We start from the raw sequence: 26563 nt of genomic DNA on the forward strand, positions 1-26563 counted from the left end.
CACCTGCCCAAACAATCAAAACAAAAAATAACCTGGAAAAAAGGGAGACAATCAGAGGGACGCTGGGCAGGCTAGGCACCACACAGAAGTCACAGCACACTAGCCTGCAAAAAAATAAGAATGCAGTCCAGTAGCAGCAGCAGCAGCAGCAGCAGCAAAGAAGTACAACGTCAGGGTCACAACAAGAAAAAACCAGCACATTATTCCAATTATTATAACCACTAGGGGCTAGCTAATACAAGCAATAAGTCTGTGGTGGGTGGGGTGGAAATCCAAAAGCAATAAGCTTGGGGGGGGGCGCTAAAAGGAAAACAAATTCCAAACAGTACTACTCCAATTAGTACTCCACTGATTATTGTAATTAGGAGAAACAAACAGCGCACACAGAACCCCAGTTATTAAAGTGGTGCTGGCTGCAAGCAAGAATAATAAAGAAAAATATTCCAAGCAGCGCCCAGTTAAGCCACTGGTGCTGCTGGTACAATTTTTTTTAAACCATATAGAATAAAATAAAAGCACTGCACTGCAATTAAAAGGATTAAAAAAAATAGAGGGACAGAGCAGGCACTCTCTGTCTCTCTTTCCACTCAGTCACTGCTGGGCCAGGCAGGCAGGCCCAAACCAGTCTCTGCTCTCCTCTCAGTGCTGCTGCAGTCTCTCTCTGTCTCTGATCCAGACCTGAGGCACAAAAGCAATGGCTCTCTCTGCCTCCATGCGGCCGTGTAAATGCATTTTGAAAATCCGTCCATTTTGAAAATCCCTTGCCCTCCTCCCCCACATCCAATGGGGGCACAGTTGCCCATGGCAACACTTGATCTGAAAGACAACAAGCCAACCAAGAAGCAAGGTGATTTCAAGCCAAACAGAAGCCAGTGCCAGAAAACCAATCAGCAACTGAAACACATGGAGACAAAATGGCATCCGCTACACAAATCCTGCGAACCGATTTGTGATGAATCAGGGGTGATTAAATCAATTAGCGGGCAAATCAAATTGCATAGCCCTAATGCAGACACCACAAAAGTCAAAGAGAACTGACTCAGAGTAAGGTAATATTCTTTTTACCCAAGTAAGGAAGCCCAAGCAGGACAAAATGAACATAAGCAAACTCTGTGGAACATTCCCTCTAGTGCCCATTCTACATTATGACAAGGTCCATATCCATGGTTGGCAATTATGCACCAAAATGTGTTATCCATTACCAAATATCAGCAACAACTGTCAATCCACTGTTGTGATTTAAAACAGCTATTGCTATGGAACAGGAGCTATTTATGCATTTTACATATTAAACAATACTTTCAATAGAGTAAACCATATTTGGCTGCCAGTCAATATATGTTGACTCATTAATTGATGAACAGTTAGCAATGCACATAAATGTGTGAACAAACTCTTTCTGAGTGCTATATATCAGATTCTAAAATTCTATTCTCCTCCTTTGAATATTTTCAGATGCTACACAGTTGATTTAGATTGGCCAGCTAAAACCACTGACTTTTAGAAAGGTGAGGAACAAAGTTTCAAACTAACTAAATACCAACTATGCTTTTAACAACAGACAAATGCCTTGAGAGTGCCAAAATCAGCTAATACATCTTAAGCAGAGGTGTAGATCCCTCCACAAACATTTGAACATTATCTCCTCATTTTACATTTTACACCCCCGCCAAACCTAATAACCCATATCTTTAATACCCCAAAGTGTTTTTCCTCTTTCCCCATACCAATTTAAGTAAGGAGCTCTCTTCAAGCTTTTCCTCTGAAGCCCTGATCTTAAGCAAAGTCCTGAAGATTTCAGTGGATCTTGTTTCCAAGAAAATGTGCATAGCTAAGATCAGTCCTAAGGTCCCTTTACTAGGAGTCACTAACTTGCCAATTTTGTGTTCTCCCAAATGATGCTAATACTGCTTTACATTACAGTAAGTATGGCATGTTTGTCTTGCAGTCTCTTCATGTCTCAATGATATGTTATTGTTTCCATTTCTGCATATTATTTTTTTGAGCTTATGTGCTACCACATTGTCCTGTAGGACACTCAGAGTGGATCAAAACTAGGATAAATGACAATTGTCCTGCTCTACTAAGAACCAACTTCCATTTTGTTTCCCTATTTGGCCTTTTGCTCATTGTGTTTCTACTGAATGTAGATTAGAGATGTAATTTAATAGATTCTTTTCCTTTTCCCTCCTCAATGAACTGTTTTAGTTAGTATGTTACCTTAACCTATAGCTTAAGAATGCTATGTGCAGTTTAAATGGTAGAGATACCCAAGAAACTGTAGTCCGTTTTGAGCAATTTTCCAGTATTGGGCATGGATGCTGCCAAGAACCACATCAGGCTGAATAGCCTAAAACAAGGAAAATGACAAAGTTTATAATGAGTTTCCTTTATAACTCATAAAATTATAACTCATTTTCCTTTATAACACTCATTATTATTCTTTAAAGTAATCAACAAGCATGGATCCTGCAGTGGATCCAGTGTCCCAAATTTTCAAAAAGGTTCCTAATCAAGAGATTCTGGCAGACATATAGAGCAAGGATGCACCTTGGAGTGCAGTGTGAGAGAGGTCTAACAGAACTTCCCAACTAGCTGCACTGGGGGCAGAAAGGCAGCATCAATCTTGACACCCTCCCCAGGAAGCCTTCTGTGCCACCTGAAAATATGTCCTTGAGGGCTGGACAGCCACTTCCCAATATGTCCCTGAAGGCTGCACAGGGAAGGGAGTGAATAAAATGTTGCTAGTTCCCTGCTGCACTGGAGCAGTTATTTGAGGAAGTTCTGTCAACTGCTCTCTCGCTTCACCAGTGCATCCTTGCTCAGTCCGTCTCTCTGATTTTAGCAGCAATGGCACAAGAGGATGTAAATGCGTACGCATTGTTTGTTTGGAACCTCATATTTCTTTCTAGTATCTAGTGTATTGTTTGGAACCTTTCTATATTTCTTTCTATGACCCCTGCTAATAGAGCAGAGACACCTTTTAAAAGTGGTGTTTCTCTTCTATTTAGCAGGGGGAGAGCAACTGGCCCTATCCAGCCTCAACACAGCATCCCTCTAGTGGCTGTTGCTGGCATCTGCCTTATGTTTCTTTTTAGACTGTGAGTCCCTTGGAAACAGGAGACCATCTTATTTATGTATTTATTTTTCTATGTAAACCACTTTGAGAACTTTGATTGAAGAGCAGTATATAAATATCCTTACTACTACTATAAATATCCTTACTAGAAGCCCAGCTTTAGGTAACCTAGCAATAGCATAACATGACACCTTATTTTCATGAGAAATTAGCTTAAGAAGTATCCCTGTCTTTTTAATACTATTACAATTCATGCTTAAAATATGCAAAATGAAGGCCCCTATTAACAGTTAAGGAGACAATAATTTATGGAGTGGAAGTGAGAGGAAAGTCTTGATTAAAAGTATAAGATAAATGCAGAGAAAGTGGATTTAAAAAAACAAATTAAGGTTTTCTGTCTTTTGTGAAAACGTCTGGAAACACAGGTATAAATCACATGGAGGCCATTCCGTGTTCTTGGATTTTTATGAAAGTTTCCTGATCAAAATACTCTAAAGAAAAGTTAGTAGCAGTTGAATTCCCCACCATGATTGTTAAACTTCCACATAATTAGGCAACTTGTTTCCCTTTCCCACCATATTACATTTAGAATGTTTTTCCTAATATCCAGCCTAAACTTTTATAACTGGGGAAAAACTTTTCTGTTGTCTTTAAGAAGATGCTTTACATTTTTAAAAAATGGGTTGGGGGGAAGCAAGAGGAGGGACAAAAGAATTTTCAGATGAAAACTGATCCAGGAGATTGGAAGGGATTTTAGGTTGCCACCCAAGAGGCCTCTGTGGGGGAAAAAAAGTTACCCATAGTACGCTGTAAATTATTGCACACAAGTGCATCTGCAGTGACTCGGGTTAAGAGGGTGTAATTAGAACCAGAAATTTAGCTGATGTTCTGCTTATCATTAGCAAAAATGACTATATGTGGAATTCCCCTCTACACCATCAATCTCCAGGACTAAAAATATCCCCTCTAGGATAATGAAACTGATCTCTTCATATCTAATGGCAGTAAACCTTGCATTAAGATGCTGAGCAAAACAAAAGATATTCAGGTCACTGTTTCTGAGCTCTGATGCTAGTTATTTATAAGGAAAGGCATTAATGGACGGTGATTAACTGAAGGGGGAGAAGCAGAATGTAGGAGAGGCAACAGAAAGCACTTCACAGTTATATCCAATACATCTGTCTGTTGGGAACTATTGTCTGTTGGGACCCAGAATACCCAGTGGGATTTTAAAAATTGTTTTCCTTTCAACAACAAACCACTTCCCCATGCTCTCTGTACTGTGCAACCAAAGGGGGAGCATCTTTTACAAACATTCCTGTCACCGACACACCTTTTAAGCCGTTTAAACACCATTCTGCAAAAGGTTGTAAAACTGTTTGCAAGGGTGTGGTGTTAGGCAGAAAAGAGAATGCCTCCTCACCACTGCATCAACTAGACTGATACTTCCTTTCAATTCACCCATGCTTAGTTGATTAGCTGGGCCAGAGTGCCACTGAGGTGTATCCAGAGTGACCGTCGGAATGTAGCAAGCTGCCTTATACCAAGTCAGAACATTAGTGCATCTAGCTGTGGAAAAGAGCTGGTCTTGTGGTAGCAAACATGAATTGTCCCCTTTGCTAAGCAGGGTCCACCCTGCTACTTTGAATGGGAGACTACATGTGTGACCACAATATTCCCCATAGGGGATGGGAAGAGCACCTTCATACTTGCATGTAGAAAGGTCCAGGTTCCCTCCCTGGCATTTCTGGAAGAGCTGAGAGAGTCTCCTGTCTGCAACCTTGGAGTAGGGATGTGCACTGAACCTATCTGGTTGGTTTGGTTCAAGTCCGAGCCGGATTTGAATGGAGCTGCCCAGTCTGCATATTGGTTCCACCAAATTGGCTGGCAGTTTTGTTCATTCCTAGAACCAGGGTTTGGAGCATAGAAATTTAGGAATACTGGAAGCTGCCATATACTGAGTCAGACCATTGGTCTATCTAGCTCAGTATTGTCTTCATAGACTGGCAGCGGCTTCTCCAAAGTTGCAGGCAGGAGTCTCTCTCAGCCCTATCTTGGAGAAGCCAGGGAGGGAACTTGGAGCCTCTGCTCTTCCCACAGTGGCTCCATCCCCTGAGGGGAATATAGTGCTCACACTTCTAGTCTCCCATTCATATGCAACCAGGGTGGACTCTGCTTAGCTAAGTGCACAAGTCATGCTTGCTTCCAGGGTTGAACTGGGTCGAACTTACAAGTAGTTCTAGTGCTTGTAAAGGGGAATCTGGTAAGAAAGGGGTGTCGGGCAGAATACCTAATAATGTGTGACAACATTCCTTCTCCCACAGACTGCTTTCTCACAAGAGAGTCAGACCACGGAAACACACAATCTATACAAGCAAGCCGCAGGGACAGATACCTTGGCAACACCTCTCCCGAAGATATAGTCAAATCATGCCCACTGCCAGCCCGTCCACCCATTTGAACATGCCCATCTTTATTTTTGCCTGGAACAGTGACCCCACTGTCATGGGGTCTCTGACAACTGGGGCTCCCCCGCGATTCCCCACAGCAGCTGAGCATGCAGTCTGATGAAAGACCGAAGCCTAAGGTCCTCTCCAGTAGACTGGCCCTCTCATGAGAGTGTTAGTCCCCGGGCGGCAAGCTGCCATTGGGGTAGGAGTGTGGTTTGGTTTCCATGGACTGCTTTGCTGGAGTGAGCCATCGAAGAGCATCCATGGTCACAGTGGGCCAGACCCCAGGATCCTTTGCCTTCCCTCATATACATATCTCCTCCTAGGAAGTCAGCATGTTCCCTTCCCTTTCCTGAGTAACAGAAAAATAATGCCTCTTGGTATCCCCCTCCCCACCAGAATTTGTGCTTGTGCAAGACTGTTTTGTTGCGGGCTCTTTCAAGGACAGCTTGCTGGGATGTGGCTTTGGCAGACCAGGAAGAGGGAGGGGCTTTCCTGCCCTGAACGTCTGTGATGTGAATCCCTCCCTCCCCCCCTTTAGTCATTTGCTTCTGGTTCCTTCCTTGCTGACCTCTCCCAAATGTTTAAGAACAAATTCTAGCACTAAATTGTGTTTTATAAAATAGGCTTTCCAGAAAATACCATGAAACATTGAGATGCGTTTCCTCGTCTGGAACACCTGTTTCACTGTTATACTTCCAATGCACGTTTCTTACACAAGATATGAATAAGAGGAAAGGGGTGTGTCTGTGTATTATCTAAACAGCCAAGTGACATTCTGGCATGGTGCTACAAGGATGGGCAATGAGACCATTGCAGTACAGTGCAGCAAGATGGAGAGTCAGCCAGTTGCCCAGCAGTACAGAAATGTCCTCCCTCTCTTCCGCACTGTGTTGGTTTCATTTCCTGGCTGTGTAGCACACTGCTGGGAGTATTGGCCCCCTGGCTCTGGCTCCCTATGTTGCTACATTTCCAGTCTAAGAGAGCTGCATAACAGCATGGTGTGTGCTTGTTCGGTATGTGATTCCTGAATGCGAGGCTCTGCAGTGAGGGGAAGGAAAATGGTGCTGGGAAAGGAGTGAGGAACAGAAGTGATGAAAAATGGAAAAAGCACATAACAGTTAACCCCGCCCCCCTCCTCCAAATCTCATGTTGGCTCCCAACATTTTCATGGTGCATAATATGGCTCAGTCTTAATAGGAATGTCTTGACATTTTTCTCGCTCAAATGCCTGAGTGGCCTTTCATATGTTCGAATATTATCTAGGTGATGGGGTAGCCAGGAGCATTTCCAGATGGGGCTTTTAGTTTGCATCTCCTTCGGAATGGAGGGTGTGATCACATATTGGTCAGATTTACCCCAAAGTCTCTGAGAGCTATCCAGGAGTACTTCACACATGATTTGGGTTTTGCATTGCATGTTAGAGTGTAGCCCATGTCCAGTGTAAAAAAATAAAAGAAAAACCCACTGTTTGCATCGGTTTTGGGGGGCAACTTCGAAATCACAGTAAAGCCTCACAGTAAACCCGCAGTAAATGCTCCAGGAATAGTTGTGTTTAATTGAGTTTGACTTTGCATCAGCAGCAAATGCAACGGTGAATCACATTGGTCCTTAGAATCATGTGGTTACCACCTATGCCCGTATCAGTGGTTTTAGATGTAGCGATGGTTTGGAAAAGAACTACACAATCCAGATGGCCCATGATTAGCCCTTGTATAATTTACCATTGCAAAGTGAATCTCTGCTACGTATTAGGATGCCTGCTTCTGTTTAAATGTGCATTCATACATGTATATGCTTCCCCCGCTCCCTACATGGTATAATTTGTAATGGTATTTGAGCTATATAATGAGGACTGTACAACTTTATCCTCCAAAATCTTCTTAGCCTCATTTGCTGTGGATTTTCTGGAGAAAATTTCTTGCCTTTTTTCTTGAGGAGGGGTAGTTTCTAGGCACGAAAACTGGAGGGGAGATCCTGCAGATTTTTGCTGGGGAATCGGTACCCTAATATTTTGGGGGGGGACCCTGGGAAGGTTTACCTGAGCTGGAGAGTGACAGTGGGCAATAGTGTTTCTTGCTTTTCCTTTTAAAGAACTCTGTCGGCACAAGCTATTTTTTCCATTAGCATTTCCATGAGTAGCAGTTGCAATGTTAAGTGGAGGCTTTGCCACCTGGCCAGCACCATTTTTCTTCCCAGAATCCACCAGGAGATGATACTATATGGTTAACAATGCTTTGGGGATCAATGCTGCAACTGCTGCTCTCAGCATTGGAAATGGGCGGAAATAGTTGTTGCTTAACACTGTGACTGGTGCCCACAGCATAATTATTATTGTTTACACAGTCAGACAGTTGTTATTGACTGGTTTGTTTTATTCAGAAATCAAGTCCTTCCCAAGGACCTGGGATGGCTGATTTTTATTATCAATGTTGTTGCTGTTATTATTATAATAGATATTGTCACAAAATATAGGCTGTTCCCAGTAATGTTTTTTGTAGTTGGCTGATGGTGATTTCTGTGGCCCCTGTAGTGTTGAGGTACTCTTCAAGTTGTTTTGGAATTGCACCTAGGTGCCAATTACCACTGGGATTATTTTGGTCTTCTTCTGCCACAGACTTTCAATATCAGTTTGTAGATCTTTGTATTTTGTTATTCTTCCTATTTCTTTTTCTTCTATTCTGCTATCACCTGGTATTGCTATGTTGATTATTTTGACTTGTTTTTCTTTCTTCTCTACTACAGTTATATCTGGTGTATTGTGTGACAGATGATTGTCTGTTTGCAGTGGAAAGTCCCATAACATTTTTGCATCTTCATTTTCTACAACTTTTTCAATTTTATGGTCCCACCAATCCTTGGCTACAGGTAGCTTGTATTTTTTGCAGATGTTCCAGTGTATCATCCCTGCTACCTTGTCATGCCTTTGTTTGCAGTCAGTCTGCGCAATCTTTTTACAACAGCTGATTAGGTGGTCCACTGTTTCATCTGCTTCTTTACAAAGGCGGCACTTGCTGTTTGTTGTTGATTTTTCGACTTTGGCTCTTATTGCATTTGTTCTTAGTGCCTGTTCTTGTGCAGCCAGTATTAAACCCTCTGTTTCTTTCTTCAAGTTGCCATTCTTAAGCCACTGGTATTGGTGATGTTTGATTTTCCTGTTATGTTGTGCAGATATTGACCATGCAGTGGCTTATTTTTCCGTTTTTCTGATCAGTTCTTGACTTGTTCTTTCTTGTAGGCATGCTGCACACTGCTGCTCCTCTCCTCAGGTAAGCTACCCTTCCTAAGGCTAAATATTTTGCAGTTTCTCCTTCATGTTGGGGGTTCCCCATAAATTTTCTCTTTCCTCTCGGAACTGCCCCCACCCCGCCAAAACAGGCAGCATTTCTGCATTTTTGTAGGAGGTTGGACTTTCTCATCTAGCCCTGTACAATGCTTGCAGTACTAGCAATAGCACTTACATTTATATACCGCTTTATAGCCGGAGCTCTCTAAGCGGTTTACAATGATTTAGCATATTGCCCCCAACATTCTGGGTACTATCTGTCAGCTTGGCACTAGATGATACAGAGTGTTGTTTTCACAGCTACAGCAGTAGTTCAGAAGAACCAAGGAGCCTCCCTTGGAAAATAGCACATCTTTTATATATACTTTACTCTCTGGCAGCAAGTAAGAAATCTCTTATTTTCGCCAAGCCTGAAGAGAGCAGTCACATCAGCCAGACAGCCATCACAGAAAAAAGGACTACTTCAAAGTGTAGTGAAAAGGAGGCCAATTTGGATGACTTTGAGGTGTCAATGGGAGTTTCCCTCCTGGGACAACAGTCGCCACAAGGGGCCTGATCCAGATTGGGACCATGGCAAGGGCAAAAGGGTTAAAGCCCCTCTCCTCATACTGCAGACTGGACAATCAAGCACACTAGGACCAATCACATTATCAAAGAGGAGGCTGTCGGTTTAGGCAGAGAGCAAGAGGGTGGTGGTGATTGAATGGCTCTCCCCATCCCCCCGCTGGTGTTCTTTTTCCTTACGGAGGCCAGTAATGTTTCCTCAGGATATTCTGTCGATACTAATCTTAAATCTGCCAGATCCTTACTTAGAGAGGGGCTGCTGTATTTGGAAAGGAGTGGGTGGGACAGATTTCTAACTTTGCAGTTATGAATATCAAACCTTCCTTTTTCAAGTGAAATGCAGTCTTGGAGATTCATGCTTCTAATCTGAAACAGAATTGCCTAGAGGCCTCAAAGGCTGAGTTGGAAGTAAGGTGCATGAACTGCAGATCATTTACATCCTTTGTAAGGCTATTTAAGATCATTGTTTACTGTTAAGACGACCATAAGTGATTAGTGTGAAATATGTTCAGTATAAGCCTTTCCTTTCAAAGACAGACAAACATAAAGATGTAATAACTGCCATATGTAAGAAAAAATAAAAATAAATAAAAATAAAAAGATTCCATGGTAGAAACAAAATGGACTCGATCAATGTCTTTTTTGTTTCTGAAAAATCCAACATTTTTATAAAATATTGTGATTATTCTGCTAATATTGGCTTTAACAGTGGAAAAATAAATATTCCCAACATATACATATATCACAGAATACCTTGGTGTCCCTTCTAATGATTTTAAATGAGATGGACTAAATCACTTCCCTGGGCTGGGGGCAGTAAACACTGTATAACAGCATTGTGGAGTTGTGAGGAACACCAACAGCTATGTTCTCAGAATACTTGGGTGTTCCTATAAAATTTTAGTCTTTGGCCTTTAAAAACCCGCAAACAATAGAAGGAATTATTCCATTGAAAAAAATTCTGAAAACCACAGACCTCCACAATGGGAACCAAGTCTTCATGGCAAGTTGTGGTTTTTTTAAAATAGCACTGCTGATTAGATAAAGCAATGACAGGCCAAATGTAAGTGACTAGCTTTCGTTGCAAAAAAATTCATTGCAATGCTCACGTGGAGGGCGCCTTCAAATCTCCACCTGACACGTGGCTTACATATATCATTTATTTTAGGCTTTCAGCAAGCCAATATTCTTTCCCATTGGTAAAAACCGATTTCACAGCACAATTACCTGTGGCACAGCTACAGCTTTATTCATGATCAGAAATCATTTTCATGTCAATGTTTGCATGGAATGATGTTTGTACACCCACTGCTGTCATTGCACACAGACTGGGTGCTTTTGATTTGGCCCTATCCTGCTTTGGGGGTCATCTCTAGCCCCATTTCTTTGGGCTGCATCAGCTATAAGGGAAAACTTGCTGGCCAGAAGGTTTTCCGGAGAGAGAGAGAAATCAGTCTAAGAAGGCAGCTCAAAGCAGCAAGCAATACTAGCAGAAACCTTCCACCCATGAACCTTTCCCATCCTAACCGATTCCTAATCATGACACTACCTGGTCCAGCATGAACCTACCTGAGTCTAAAAGTCATCCCCAGAGTCCCAGAGGTGAATGGGAATAGGGCCTCTTTGTTTTTGGCTGCAGTGGCACATACCTTGCCACTAGGAGCTGGGCTTGCCATCACAATAAAGGTGAGGCAGGGGCAGTGGCAGCAGCAGCAGGCAGGTGGAGTGGCACTGGGGGAGGCCAGCATTCGCCATCCCTTGGCATTCCACCTCATGGACAAGTTGCCCATAGTTATGGCTAAGGAATGTTTTCTGAAGGAAGGTTCACCTGGGGCCAGATCTTAGGCCCTTTGGAGCCACATAAAAGCCTTCTTATTCACCCATGCCTTTTTGACCATTTACAGTTTTTCTTTGGTTTATGCTGATATATTCTGCTGCTTTTAATAATTTCTGCTTTATCTTTTTATTGTACAACACTTTGTAAGCCATTGTGGAAGGTTTTGGACATAAGCGTGGGATATTAATTTTGTGTAATAAATAAATATGAGCAGATTTTCTGCACTGTGTTTCTTTATGGTTCCATGGGTGTGTTCTGCCCTGTATTCCATTCCTTCTGAATTCCAGTTTAACTAGGACAATTTCTAAAATCAGCCCCTCGCTGATACACACACACACACTTCACAATATATATAGCAATGGACTGAGAATTCTCAGTATCATCAACTGGAACTATGAGATGGCACAGCTGGGATGCTGGGCTTTACAAAGGTGCCTTTGCAACACCAGATTGAAATATGCAAACTTTGTTCCCACAAAGTCCATTAGATTTTGGAGTATCTGAATCTGGCCTTGATTCTCCATGTAGCTCACTGGGTGTCAAAATTACAAGAACAGGGGATTAACAAATCAGTGCCTCTAAGTTGGAAACATTCTATTGTGATATATTGTGGCTGTATATGGGCTCAAACTAAGTATTTGCATTGTGAACTAGGTTGATTAGAATCTCAATTCCCTATTTATGATACACTGCTGTGTTTCTTATATAAAATTGTTTGTTCATGTCTGACCTTGCTTATACCTTCTGCATGTGAGAGGATAGCATACAGAGGCAGTCTCAGCCACAGAACTTGGAGATCTGGTCCATGGCCTCCTGTCTCTGAGGGGGCCTCTAAATGTTCGGGGGGTGGGCTCCCCAGAACCCCGCTGATGCCTCGCACCCACCCTGACAGACCAATATTTGTGCTGATATTCGCTGGTGTCCAGATGCACACCCTCATCATTCTCGGGAGCAGCAGCAACTGCTGCAAATGTGCTCCCAGCTGCCGGAAGGCGGCTTTTACATAGACTGGAGGGGCAAAGTGAGCACAAAGGAAGGCATGCGGAGTAGCGAGTGCAGCCCAAGGCTCCTCGCCCAGGACGGAGGATGGCAGCTGCAAGGGATGAGCCCAGCTGAGTGGGGGAGGTATTGTTGTTCCTCAGCTGGAAGAGGCGGGGAAGGGACGCCTCTCAGAGCAGCGGTGCCAGTAGAGTAGTGTTCCTGCCCTGCCCATCCCTGGATCTGCTTTCAGGAGCTATGCAAAGAGAGCATGGAAAGTGCTCGACTTGGTTTCTGGCAAGGAGGGCACATTTTTCACTCTCTCAGCCTGCACCTCTGTTTCCTTCCCAGGCCAGCCCTTCTTCAAGTCCTGATCGGCTGGCCAGCGAGGGCACATTGGCCAGACTGGGGTGTGCATGTGTGAGCAAGAACCTCTGCTCCCACGCACAAAATACCCACCTGTTGGACACCCAGCACTTACAAGTGCCCCGCACAACTGGAAAGTTGCTGGACTGGCAGAGTGAGAAAGACCCCAAATGGATCCACATGCCTGACTGTGCACCACTTGCCCCTGCCACGTGGGGATCTACTAGATTGGCTGGATATTATGGGAGTTGTAGTCCAAAAACAGCTGGGGGAGGCCTAAGTTGAGCAGGCTTGCCCTAGACCAAGTAAAATAAGGAGAATGAAAAGAGTGGCACACTACGCAGGTGATGTAGCTACTGGGCACTCATGAAAGCCCTAGGATTTAAAACTGTGGGCCAGGCGACACATTAGTTTAATAGTCTGCCATACAAACTGCTAGTGTGCAACAAGACACAAAAGAATTAAACAGAAGCACAGAATACCATGGTGTGCTTTAAAAGCACACTTTAAAGCACAGAGCTGCCTGCAGTGTCTGCAAGATTCACTGCTCTCGCCTTGCCTCCTGCCAGTCGGGCTTTGCATGGCACAAGTCGTTCTGCTGTTTCTGTGTTGGGATTATTCAATCACTTCCAGTGTATAGCTGTAGCAGAATTACCTGTCTTCAGAGAAGACTTCGGGGTTTCCCAAAGCTAGAAGGCATGCCTAGCTCGTGCAGAAAACAGGACACTATAGTCAGCTCACAGAAACACTTATTAGGATGAGTTAAACCATCAGAAAGATCTACTTTTGCTGCTGCTTGTTTACAACAATGTTTTTGTTCCTTGCTTGAGCATGTCCTGGTAAGGAAATTCGGTCTCTAGACAACTTATCCCTTTGTTTTTATCCATCTCTCCTGCTAGATAAAATTGAAATTTTAAGAAAAGAAATCTGTAAATTTCAAAATCCAACTTTAACTTCCAAATTTGACTGCTATTCGGTTTTTTTGCCTCTGTGATATGAAATTAGCCCACAGTGTTCATTTTTATATTAATAATTCCTTCAAATTAGTCTTCTACATTCTAGAATGAACTGAGAGTTATTATTAGTATTTTTTTTATCATGGTCTGTTAGGAAATTAAAGGAAGCAGTTGATTTATTTCTCTTTGTAATAATCTAGTCATTCAGAGTACCCACTAGGCTATTGGTCCGTATGTTTAAAAAATGAAACAAAAGAAGGCTCACAGCCATTTTATAGAAAAATGTTTCCTGTGTCCATTTGATTGAACAGAAACCTCATCTGCCAGTGAATTTTAATTGTATTTTTAGATCCACATGTGTGCACCAAATTTCACTTTAATTAGCTTGTTAATCATACCTAACCACAATAACTGAGCAAGAGTTTTATAAGAATTATGTTTGTTCGTGTAATCTGAGACCAAAATCTCTTGAAGTAGGATTGTTTTTATTTTGGTGACATTGCAGTCAGTTGGGAAGCAATGATTGTACTCACCCCAACAATGCTAAATTTAAATGATAGATTATTTCTCACCAGAATCAGAGCTTTGGTACATATCCCTGAAACTTACTTGTTTATTTCAATGTTTCGCAATAGTCCTAAGGTGGCTAACATAAGGCTCTAAAAATCACAATTAAAAATTGAAGAACACAACATACATAATGCTTTAATATGTGTGTTATGACCTGTGGTTACATCAATAAACTTACATACTAATCAATACCAGGACAAAAAATACAAAGTGTAGCATCTAAAACAACACCTACAGAGATCTCCTTCAGTCATCTATTAAATGCCTGGCAAAACAGGCAGGAAGGGGAAATTGCAGCCCCCTGTGGCAGGGAGTTCCAGAGTCTGGGGGCTGTCACAAAACAGCCTAAATATGCCACCTTCTGCTGGTTAGGTTATATATTGTTGCATTTGAGAGATTCTGTTTTTTATACATGATACCTGAACACAAAGAGAGAGTCATGGTTCTCTCTGACTTGAAATGCCAATGGCTATTAAGACCATAAAGTAAATAAGGATTTATATGAAGGTGGGGAGGGCACGCCCTCCCCCCCCACCAAAGGAAGAAAAGACAAAGAGACAAGATAAGGAAGCTGAGTAAGAATACAAGAAACCTGAATAACAAGGTAAGAGCAGGGACTGGCTCTAGAGCAGCAGCAAAGAAGAACAGGGAGGGGTCTCCTCACATGAGACTCTTACAGGTTTCCCTCATTTAGGTGGTCCCGCTCTCTAGAGCATGTGGAGAGAACCCACTGTGGATGCCCTCTATTCCACCAACAAGATGCAGCTTTCAAGTACCAGTGTTCCTCTTTGAAGCCCTGAAAGACAACAGTGGGCAGCTAGGTGGACCAACGAAATAAAGCAGCTCTCTAGGTTTTAAAGATTATACCTAAACTAGCCGACCCCGCACAGAGCATCTGTGCGCACTTTGGGGCCAGCAGTTACCTCTTCCCCTCCACCTTCTGCCCCAGTCTCCACTTCCAGGCTCAGCTGCCTCTCCTCCCCACCACCACTTCTCCTCCCCCTGTCCTGGGCTTTGCCTCCGTGGCTGGGCTGGGCCCACCGCTGCCTCTGGCCTCTGCGGCCAGGCCTGCCACTGCTGTGGCAACCAATCTTCCTGGGTGCACCTCAGCCAATCAGGCACATCTGTCGCCCAGCCAATCAGCTGGGCTCTGGCATATTCCAAGGCACCCCCAGGAGAATTAATATAATAGATAAGACAGCAGTGGGGATGGGGAGGGGAAGGGAGGCTAAGTAACCTAACACTTTGAAGAGTTGTCAGGGGAAAGAGCTGCAAAAAAATGTCCAGCTACTCCTCCCCCCTCCATCCCCCACAGTTGAGCCAAAGATTGCCGACTTGGGGAAGGTTATGTAGATGCTTGCAACCTTAATTCTAGCGGCAGCACAACCATTGTGGGAATGCAGCCTACTAAAAGACAGAGAAAAGCTGCTCTCTTAACAGGGGGTTGGGTCACTTCCTGCTGCTCTGAACAAGCTGCTTGTGACAAAAAGTACCAACCCACCAGATGACAAGGGGTGCCCACTTTGCAGACAATGCTGTTGCAGGGCCTTGTAACTTCCAGACAGAGGTGCACCTAGGTAATTTTGGAGCTTGGACCTAAAGACCTTTGGAGGCAACCCCTCCCTGAAAATTAAGGATCATCATGTTTGGCTGGGCAACCACACCACCCTGGACAGACTACAGAGGATTGGGGGGGGGGGCAAAGGCTGTGGAGGCCCTGGACTTTGGCTTGGAAGACCAGGGGTAAGAGTTCTTCTGCTTCCAGGCTGTCCTAGCCCTAGAACAATATGGAATGACAGGAATAAGAAAACTCAGAGCATCATGATAAAGTTATTTATTTTATTTGTTTACTGCCCAACTGGCCAATGCCCTCAGGGTGGTTTACAATCAAAAGAGGGGAAAACAAACAACATCAAAATCAGCACTAAAACAATGATATGATATGAATAAAGACAAATTAAAACAACAACTCAAAGTGACAAACCACCCAATGAAGCCGATAAAACCAGAAGAAAGAAAGAAAACCATTATAAACAACAGATTACATGCTGAGTACTCAATAGAATAAGAAGGCTCTAGCCTGGAGTCTAAACGTATAAAAAGAGGCAGCCAGGTGGATCTCCCTAGGGAGGACATTCCGCAGCTGGGGGGCCACTACTGAAAAGGCTCTCTCCCTTGTAGTAGCCACCCATTGCACCATTGTGGGCAGCAATACCCAAACAAGAGCCTCCAAAGAGTCCTTAAAAGGTGGGCAGGAACATATTAGAGAAGACAATGAGGCGAGTCTCACAATCAGTGAGACCGGGCGGAGGGGGTTCTGCGGGGAGAGTGGGCTTAGCCCACTCTCCCCGCAGATGATCAAGGCAGCAGCTCGAGCGTCTGGATTGCCTGCCCACACAACTGCTGGCTCTGTCATGGAGCCGGCAGGGGCTGTGGGGATCAGCGGCCGCATGGCCCCCGGAAGTTCCAGGATGCCCCACACAAGCACGTTTGGCATGCTGGAGAGACCCCCGAGCCTGGGAGGCTGCTTGCAGCCTCCTGGCCAGGGGGTCTCCTCATGTATTGCTACAGCACGGAGCCACACGCACCATGACAATACACTATCAGGAAGCCCGGGTTAGCAGAGCGCTCGCTCCGCTAACTTGGGCTAAGGGGAGGGCTACTTTGGCGGGCTAGCCACCAGGGAACCACCGGGCTTGCCTGCAAGCCCGCTGGTTCTCATAATGACTGGAAAGCGGGTTAAGCTCTCGTAGCCCGCTTTCCAGTGATCGTGAGAATACCCTCACTACTTCAGGTGGACTGGTTCTAAGCCATTTAGGGCTTCAAAGGTCAACATCAACACTTTGAATAGGAACTGGAAACAGACTGGCAAGCAATGCAACTGACATAGCATTCATGTAATATCCTGAAACCAGTCTAATCCCAGTGGTGAAGTCAGCAGAGATGCCACTACACCAATAACTCACTTCTATAAAACTTACCAGCCCTTAAGTGCCTGTGGTAAATAACATAAGCCAAGGATATTTCCACAGGTCACTCAGGTGCCTCTGTGAAACAAGCTGCACATTGCACTAGCTTTGGGTTCTCTTGTATATGTAGGTGCCATTTAAAAATGTCACTAGTGAGCACAAACGTACACTATAGTCTGCATTCTTGACGTTTCATCCAATGCAAAAATTCCCTTCCCTAATACTAGTCTATCCACATAGTAATTGCTGCTGAATTATTATCTATTCAGTAGCAATTGCAGCCAGAGCCACTGTGAGATTAAACGTTGAGTAGCTTGCCCCGTGTTGGCTTTGGAAGCAAGGGTGGGGGTTGATCAGCCTTAGTAAACCCTCAAGTCCTTGCTTCCGAAGAGTGTGGAACAGGCTTCTGCAGGATATATTAACAGAGCATACAAATAGGCAGAGAAGAACCTTCAGCAATGCAATAGCTGGAAGGAGGCCCGCAGGCAGTGAATCTTGCTGTCCAAACGGGGTGTTTCAAGTATGGGAGAAGAGTTTTCATTTGTGAAGTGTTGGATAGTTTAACAAAATATGTTCTTGACATCAACCAATCCCTTGGGACAACCCCCCCCCCCCACACAACCATGTTTATTTCACTGTGTTTTGTTTGTAGTTAGGTTAAATAAAATGTTGACTAGTAAACTGTGATTTTAATATACTTTATTTAAAAAGTACACAGTTTCTTAAATCATTTTCCATGGGACAAAGCAGAAAGTAATGACCATCTGTTTCTATCTACTGAAGTCCTGTTCTTGATGAATTGTGATTATTGTATGGCAAATCCAGATTTGCATGACGCGCAAAGGGGAAAAAAAGATTTCTTTTTTACATAATCTGGAGAGTTTATATCATCCCACTGTTTTAAAATCATGAAATGCTGATGTTTTGACTATATTTCATGTCTTCTAAGTTGCACCATTTCGCAGTTCACAGTTTATCCATGTATTTTGCATGCCAAGTGATCACTTATCAGTCAATGTCACCTTGAAAAAATGGCCAAAAACAGAGGAAGCACAACAAGAGTAGGCTTAGCACTCAAGCCTAAAACGCCACCACATTCTCCAGCATTCTCCTGGGGGGCGGGGAGAGAAAAGAAAAAAAGCATCATGTTTGAATAATTCAGGCTAATATTTACCAACACACATACAGAATAGATATCTGACACATGCAATACAACAGCAACTGTAACGCCAAAAAATGAAAACCACAAGAAAGGTATCCAGTCCACAGTCCAGCCCTGCACAATTGTGTGAATGCAGCCCAGGAGGGGCTTGGTTTTGGTGCCTGGCGGAGACTGCAAAAACTGGGATCAGGAAGCATTGTCAAGCACCTGGCAGGCCATGTCTTGTGCTCTGCATTCAGTTCAGTGGGTCACAACTTGGGCAGGCCTGATGCCGTATGAGAGTATAGCACCTAGGATTCAATCTCCTCAGCTGTGAGCTTGTTCCCTTAGGTTACTTAACATCTTTCAGTTTCAGGTCCCCAGCTGAAAAATGGGATATTAACAATCTACTTTGCAGGGATGTTGTAAATATAAATGGGAGCAACATGGGAAAACATTTCATACTGGAAATGCGATTTTGTTACTAATAATGATCACATAATGATACAATGTGAGCCATAAGAATTTTAGCGGGGGGGGGGGGGACACACCCACACCCCTACTAAATTTGATAAATACTTCTAAATTTGGATGCAAAACAATTTGAAATTTAAAAAAATGTCAATGGTTTCTCAAGTAATGAAGAAAGGACTGGCAGCAGAGAGGGGTGATGTAGAGAATGCCAGCAGTGATAGAAACTGCTTTTAGCCAGACCTGGACATTCATGTAGAGCATCCCTTGCTACAGGGAACCTAGGAAATGGAGTTCCTAATGCCTACCTTGACCTAATGCAGAGCAAACTTGATCTAAAGCAGAGGCGTATTGAGACGTTTCCCCAATTCCCTGGTAGCAAGGGATGCTACACAGGAGCAACCAGGCCTGGCTTAAAGAGACCTCTGCCACTTCCAAAGCCTACACACTAGTCCCTTTGCTCCACTTTCTTCACAAGGGTAAGTTTTGGGGACAGGGAACTGATAGAAGGGAGGGTTATCATGCATTGGGGTGAGGCATGATGAGCTAGACCTGTATTTCAAGAGCGTTTTTGTCCTCTGCTTATATTGGCTGACCTCCTCACCATTGCTAAGTTCTGAATACTGGTAACATCATCATTATTCCAGACTTGCTCTATAGTTCTAGATGAATGCTCTTGTTTTGCTGTGATAACATGAATGTGAAATGACAAAGGAGCAGCTTATGTGGTAATAGAGAGCAAACCTTTACATGAAATCTACAATTACATTGTCATCCATCTAAAATGTTAAAATGCCATTGGTATCATCCTTAGCAAGCTCTTTCTACAAAAAACAAAATGTTACCTCAGGATGGAATCCATGGCAAGATTCTGGACGTCTTCTAATCTTGTGGGATTTCAAGCGTTCACATTTTAGGGATTCATTATGTTCACAGCAGTTAAGGACACATCTTTGAATCAGAGATTTGTCAAGTTCAAAGTGACCAGAAACGTTTTCCAAGTCCAGATCCATAAGCCAAGATCCACCTACTACCCAGCCCAGCCTACTATCATTCCAGCAAGTGTACCCTATGCAGGTGGCAACAATGCAAATAACACTGTATGAATTAAGTAAGAAAGTAAGCAAAATACTTGGAAATAATTGAAAGTATCTCTTCTACCATGCTCCATGGGGTCTACATGTACCCTGGAATCCCCCCCCCTGCTAAAAATGCCAGGGGGGATGCATTTTAAAAAAGAAATGAGCCACAAAAATGGCTCCTACTGAAAAAATGGCATCTGGAAGTGACCTCCACCGTCACTTCCAATCTTCTAGGGATTGAAGATACATGGGTTTTAACCCTTTCATATCCATGGAAAATGAAATTGCGTGACACATAACTGCAAATAGAGGTTCTGCATATAGTGAGTTTGCCTGTATCACATATTCCAACACTTATAGTGTCCTAAAAAACCCCACCCTGAATGCCTAATCTAGCATGTCTCAAATGGCATGACATCACTTTTTCTGACACTGGCTAGGAAAAGTAAAAGAAACCCATCAAATACATGTGATTTATCAAATGCAGGAAGTTTTATAATCCCTCTGCAGGGGCGTAACAACGCTGGAGTGGGCCCAGAGACAAAATTTAAAATGGGCCCCTCGCTGATACACACACACACACACACACTTCACAATATATAGTCATGTGACTTGCTTTGGGGGGGTGCCTTGAGGCGTGGGGGGCCCCAGGCAGCTGCCTCCCCTTGCCTAACAGTAGTTACGCCCCTGTCCCTCTGATTTGCAGAATGTATTGTGGTGAGCACTGCATTTTAATAAAGATGTTAATATACTGGAATGGGTTCAGAAGCAAGCAACAATGATGGTGAACTAGTCTGGGAACCAAGTCCTATGATAAACAGTTGAGGGAGCTGGGTATGTTTAGATGGTTCTATGAAAAAAATGCACATGAAAAAAGCCCACAAGAAAATTGCACACAGGAAAAAACCCACTGTCATAAAAGCACACACAGAGCATTGCTCACACGGAAAAATGCCCACACTGAAAAATGCCCACACGTAAAATTGCTCACATTGAAAAATGCCCACACAGAATAATTCTTGCATTGGGGCATAGTATATATTGCGTATTTTTCCGTGTGGACATTTTTCCGTGTGAGCAATTTTCTATGTGGGCATTTTTCTGTGTGAGTAATGCTGCATGTGCGCATTTTTCTTGTGCACGTTTATGACAGTGGGTTTTTTTCTGTGTGCAATTTTCTTGTGGGCTTATTTAATGTGTTTTTTTTTCTTGTTACCATTTAGACTTGAGAAAAGACTAAGAGGAGATACAATAGCCATCCTCAGATATCTGAAGAACTGGCACAGTGGAAAGAAGAAAGATCACCCATTTCTCTTATGCGCAGGACTAGAACCAATGGGTTAAAATTACAGGAAAGCAGATCCAGAAAGCTGTTCTCACAGGTAACCTAAACCAGGCTAGGGATGCCCAGTCCAGATTATGGACTGATCCTGGAGGATCAGTGCCGCCTAGCCCTGATTTTAAGTCTGGCTGTTAGCCGAGGCTAAGGAGCGAGTGCTCTCTTACCCCACCTACCTGCTCATGGGCAAGCACGGGCTGCTTCCAGCCTGTCTGCACACAGAGACGGGTGCCTAGAATCCCCCAATGCATCGTGTGTCTGTTGCGTGCTGCATTGGAGGCTGGGACGAGTCCTGAACTCAGATCAATCTGCCCTGCTTCACTTTGCATGGAGCAGGGCTGATCATGTGGGAGTGTGCAGCATGCTCCCACCGAGCAACAAAGGATCATCGGGGGCAGGGAGAGGCAAGGTTTGGGAAGCCTTCCCTCTGCCCATCCACCCACCTGGTAGGTCATGTGAATGGCCCCTCAGGCTAGGTATTAGGAGGAATGACTTGACTATAAGATGTATTTGTTAGTCTAACAGTCAGGTTTGAATGGTAGTGGTAGTTTCTCTATTTTGGTGGAGGTTTTCAAACCAGGGTTGGATGGTCATCTGTCAGGGATACTGTAGCAGATTCCTGCACTGAGCAGGGGGCTGGAAAAGAAGATTCCAAGGTCCTTTCCAAATGCATTAACTATGATGACCAAGGTCCCTTCCAATTGCATTAACTAGAATAATATAATTGTATTTTAATGCGTTCACAATTAGTTTTCCAAACGTAGCTTTCTCAGCCATGGAGTTCCCCTTTCCCCCCTTCCCTTGACTAGTAGTAAACTAGCAACCTGTGATTCTAAACATGATCCTCTTGACTAAAGCATTATATTTAGCTCTGCTTGCTAAGAAACGTTTCATTCTCAGCCATTATCATTTAAACATAAAGGATATACCTTATTTCTATTGGCTCCATGGTAATTGGTGAAATGGACTCACAATCACACTCATTACTTACTACCACCATGAAAAGATTGCTGTTTTGAATTTGCTGGATGACAAAGGACCTGTGGATACAAGAGTCAACAATTAATTGAAATAGCAGCCCTGATTCAGAGTGCCACAGAAGCAGCAAAAAGTTGCAAGCTGTTGTACTTGCCAAGAGCTTCGTCCAGAAGCAAATTCTTGTGGGAAAGTTCTCCAGGCTTTGCTGGATTGCTGGGTGCTTTCTGCTCGCCCCCTCCAGCAAACTATGTAGCAATCATTTGCATAGCGGATAGGCCACATTTGTTTGCAGAAGCCTGCTTCTGCATGTGGATTGCATTTACTGGATCTGGGAAATTATCTACCTTCTGAGTGACACTTCACCAACATATGGGAAGTAAATGTTGGCTGGTTAAAGCTCGTATTGCAATAAATCAGATAATGGGCACAAACCAGCCAAAGTCAGGTGCTTTTAAGTCTGACTAACTTCGGTGGGAGAGATTCCAAACATGTGTCCATTGAAGTCAATAGGCCTTTGGTTCACTTTTTGGTTAGATCATGCACTGAATCTCTAAGGTACCAGAGGTACCTTAGCTAAAGAAGCTGTCTGCTTAATCACAGCTTCCCTATAAACATGAAGGCTATTTTCACACTTCAAAATTCCTTTCATGCAGAATGTGCTGCTCGTGAGTGATTGTCTTTAATCCAATTGAAGGCAGAAGAGAACCATTCCTTAAGCTGTATGCATATTTAGTCAGTATTGTCTTTTCATTTGTATTACAGATACAGTGCATGCACAAACAAATACACAATGTGAAAACAGCGCATGACAGAGAAGTATCAATAGCTCATCAACTACATCTAATAGCAAAGATTTCTCTTAAAGGCTATTCTTGCACTGTTAGGCCTAGGGCTATTTTGCAGACATCAGACTCATCTCTCAGAGTGCATCCCAGGGTTCTCCTCTGTCTCTCTCTCCCCACCCTCTGTCCAGTAATAATGTGGTCTACTTCTAATTTTTACATCAGCCTGCTATAACATGCTGTGACATGTAATGCCACTGAACCCAGAATAGATGTTTTTTCAGTTTGGTGGTCTGGCAGGGAAGGATGACGTTAAATGAGGACTTGCCCATGTGTAGATGTGGACAAAAGCATATTTCTACCCAGACGTCTCTACTTAAAATACATATTGTCTTACTAAGAAAATGTTCTGCGTTTTCCAAAAATCACACAAAATTTGAGGGGGGAATTCAAGGGAGGAAGGGAGGCTGGGGTCTTTGAACCAACTCTGGGAAAGAAACAACAGGGAAGTCTGCAATTAAAATATCACCAACAGAAAGATTAAATGCTTCTCAGTGTTCTTTAAACTTATGGAACCTCCATTAAAATTACACTTACCAAGATCTGTAATATGTTAGCTTTACGATGATAAACAGTGTGCATTTACAGTATAACACACAAGGTCTGAACTTTCTAAAGGAACCTACAAACAGCTGGACCATGTAGCAAGGCTGACATCACTGTAATAGAGCATCTGTGGCTTTGTGGATTTGTGTGTGGGAGCAAAGGGGCCAATAAAAGGAAAGGAGGAAAATTCTTTAACAGAAAATAACAGCTAAATTTTATATATGATGATATCTCAGAAAGTTATAAATATATCAGATCCCGAGGGGAATAAAATGCAATTCCAGTTTATCCATTTCAGAAACTGCAACAACCTCGCCCTACACAATGTAGGATATTTTATAGTGATGATACATGTAAAATTAGTTCACGAGAAGGAGAAGCCTGAAAGGAGATACTCTGTAGTGTTGACACAATTACTGTTTGCCCGAATTGCTTGTGCTGTTTAAACCAGAGGGTAATGGGGGAGGAAAAGAGGGAAACAGAGTGCAGTCATTTGAGGTCTAACTGAAATCTTTTATTGCATTGACTACGCCAAATTTGGAAACTCTCCCAGGGAGATTCAAAGTTGGGGGAAAGGGGAGGAAATGTAAAGGGAAAAAACATTTATAACTTGACATATTGTCTCACATCACCCATTCGATGGAGGTATAGTAGTTAAGCAAGGATGTGATGTTGTAGTGAGAAAGCAGCCTAACAGAACTTCCCAAATAGCTGTATTGCTGCAGTGGGGAAATGACAAATTTCTCCAGGAAGCCCTCTGTGCCACCTGAAAATATATCACTAAGGGCTACACAGTCCCCAGGAACATGTTTGGGTGATACACATTAATGTGTCAAAGATTAATTGTGTTGCTATTGATATTTGCAAGATTTAAAATTGCCTCTAATCAGAAAAAAGAACACCAGGAATAAGAGAATAGTTAAAAAAAAAACACCCGAGAAATCCTAATACAGGCCAAACTACCCTCACAAATTAAAGCATCTTGCAAAAATTGTTGGCTTTCTTTTAGAAAGATGGATTCTTTTTCTTAATTTTATTGACAATTCTATGTCTATTCATACTGGGCCAGAGTAGTTAAAGATGATATTTATTATGTGAAACATTTAAGTTTAAAATGATTTGTATATTTTCTATGCCCTCTTTCATATTAATAGTGCTGCATTATGTTTGTATTTTGTTTATAATTTGTTTGCTAGTTTTATGTGATCCATTGTTAATAATAATAATAACAACAACAACAACAACAACAACAATAATAATAATAATAATAATAATAATAATAATAATAATAATAATTCGATTTCTATACCGCCCTTCCAAAAATGGCTCAGGGCGGTTTACACAGAGAAATAATAAATAAATAAGATGGAACCCTGTCCCCAAAGGGCTCACAATCTAAAAGAAACATAAGATAGTCAACAGTCACTGGAAGTACTGTGCTGGCGGTGGGTAGGGCCAGTTACTCTCCCCTTGCTAAATAAAGAGAATCACCATGTTAAAAGGTGCCTCTTTGCCCAGTTAGCAGGGGGTTTATATTATTGTTTATATTATTGTTTTGTGTGTTTTAAATGAAAACATGGAAAACAAAGAGTTAAAAAAAGATCTTGCTTCCCCACTGCACTGGTGCAGTATTCATAGCAAGCTGCTTTCCGTTCATTTGAAAATACTTCTTCCACCTTATGAAGATGCTAAACTATTGTGGAGAGAGCCAATATAGGAAGGAAGGTTAAAATAATTACAGTGAAATCACTGAGCAGCATTTGGACTAAATTACTTATTGGTACTACTCAGGAGCTACTCAATAGTAACCTAGTAGTAATTTAGTCCGGATGCTGCCAATAGCTTCTTAAATCCATCACTGGACCATTCCAGTTGAACTATTCTTCTAGAATCACCACAATAGCAAAAGCTTCTCACCTCAGTGGATGTCTCTATAGTTAAGTCTCCTCTCCCTCCCCAAAGCTTATATTCAGGTTTCGAGCATTATACTTCTGGAGATCAGCTAGCCTTCCTCTGCTCCAGCTAATCCCAGTTAACACTCCAGCACCAGTGACCAGAATGAATCTGATTCTTGACAACTGGGCTGGCAGGTCATTAGTAGGGGAGTTGACCTCTCTCTATCGCCCTGACAACAACATTTTTTTCTTGTATAATAAGTAGACCACACACAGACCACATGTCACCTACAAATATACAACTGTAGACAGCACAGATAGAATACTTTGGATGTTCTCAGACCTTCTTCTCACTAGGTTTACATGTATGCATAATTTAAGAAAGCTATTTCCCAATCCTTGTTGCTTAATCTTGAAAAGAAGTGGTAACAATGAATTTGTGTGCACACAGCACTTCCATGCTGGGTCATAAGCAATGGATTAGGCTGTCACTGTCAGATGAGGATGAAAGACGTGCCGAGAGTGGCACTCATCCAGTTATCTGCAATGTGCAATCCATCAGAGAAATTTATGCTCCCGTTCTGTTTCGTAGAACAGCAGGTCACTGTTCTTATGCATATATATTATTCAGAAATATGCAGTGGGTTCCCATTAAATTAGAATGGACTTCAAACAGTTATGATGTCTTGTTTGATGTGCCACAGAGTCTGAACCAAATGAGATAAATCAGACATGCATAGATGTTCATTTTCTTGCTACACATGGTAAAATCAGAAAACTGGGACAGGGACCTTTAAAGTCATAACCTAAGAACAACTCTGCTGGATCAGGCCCAAGGCCCATCTAATCCAGCATCCTGTTTTGCACAGTGGCCCACCAGATGCCGCTGGAAGCCACAGGCAGGAGTTAAGGGCATGCCCTCTCTCCTGCTGTTGCTCCCCTGCAACTGGTACTCAGACAGGGCCGTAGCTAGGGGAGAGGGGGCCCGTGTTCATCCTTCTCTCTGGCGGCCCCCCAGAGTGAGGGAGATAATGAAGAAAATAGGGAGAGATGGACCTGGAGGGCCCTCAGGAGCTGGAGGTCTGTGTTCTTTGAACCCTTTCGCTCAATTATAGCTAAGCCCCTGTTAACTCAGAGGCATCCTGCCTTTGAGGCTGGAGGTGGCCCACAGCCCTCTGACTAGTAGCCGTTGAGAGATCTCTCCTGCAGGAAGT

At 43.0% G+C, this 26563-nt stretch overlaps 1 protein-coding gene and 1 long non-coding RNA gene across 6 annotated transcripts in view; one reads left to right on the forward strand and one right to left on the reverse strand.

Moving 5' to 3' along the window:
• Nucleotides 1-852: 852 nt before the first annotated feature.
• On the forward strand, nt 853-11431 carry LOC128343858 (uncharacterized). Its single transcript, XR_008315642.1, has 4 exons — nt 853-1049; nt 1456-1508; nt 8768-8798; nt 9713-11431. It is a non-coding gene; the product is annotated as an uncharacterized LOC128343858 (long non-coding RNA).
• A 6306-nt stretch (nt 11432-17737) lies between these two features.
• CACNA2D3 (calcium voltage-gated channel auxiliary subunit alpha2delta 3) overlaps nt 17738-26563 on the reverse strand; it is an 878040-nt gene continuing 869214 nt past the window's right edge. For all 5 annotated transcript variants that reach the window (XM_053293293.1, XM_053293291.1, XM_053293290.1 and 2 more), the window contains 3 exons: nt 22013-22128; nt 19513-19592; nt 17738-18166 (listed from right to left, as the gene is read on the reverse strand). In XM_053293293.1, coding sequence (XP_053149268.1) covers nt 18074-18166; nt 19513-19592; nt 22013-22128 — 289 coding nt within the window. In that variant the 3' untranslated portion in view covers nt 17738-18073. The remainder of the gene's footprint in view (nt 18167-19512; nt 19593-22012; nt 22129-26563) is intronic.

Source organism: Hemicordylus capensis, chromosome 2 (genome assembly GCF_027244095.1).
Source record: "Hemicordylus capensis ecotype Gifberg chromosome 2, rHemCap1.1.pri, whole genome shotgun sequence".
Lineage (NCBI taxonomy): Eukaryota > Metazoa > Chordata > Lepidosauria > Squamata > Cordylidae > Hemicordylus > Hemicordylus capensis.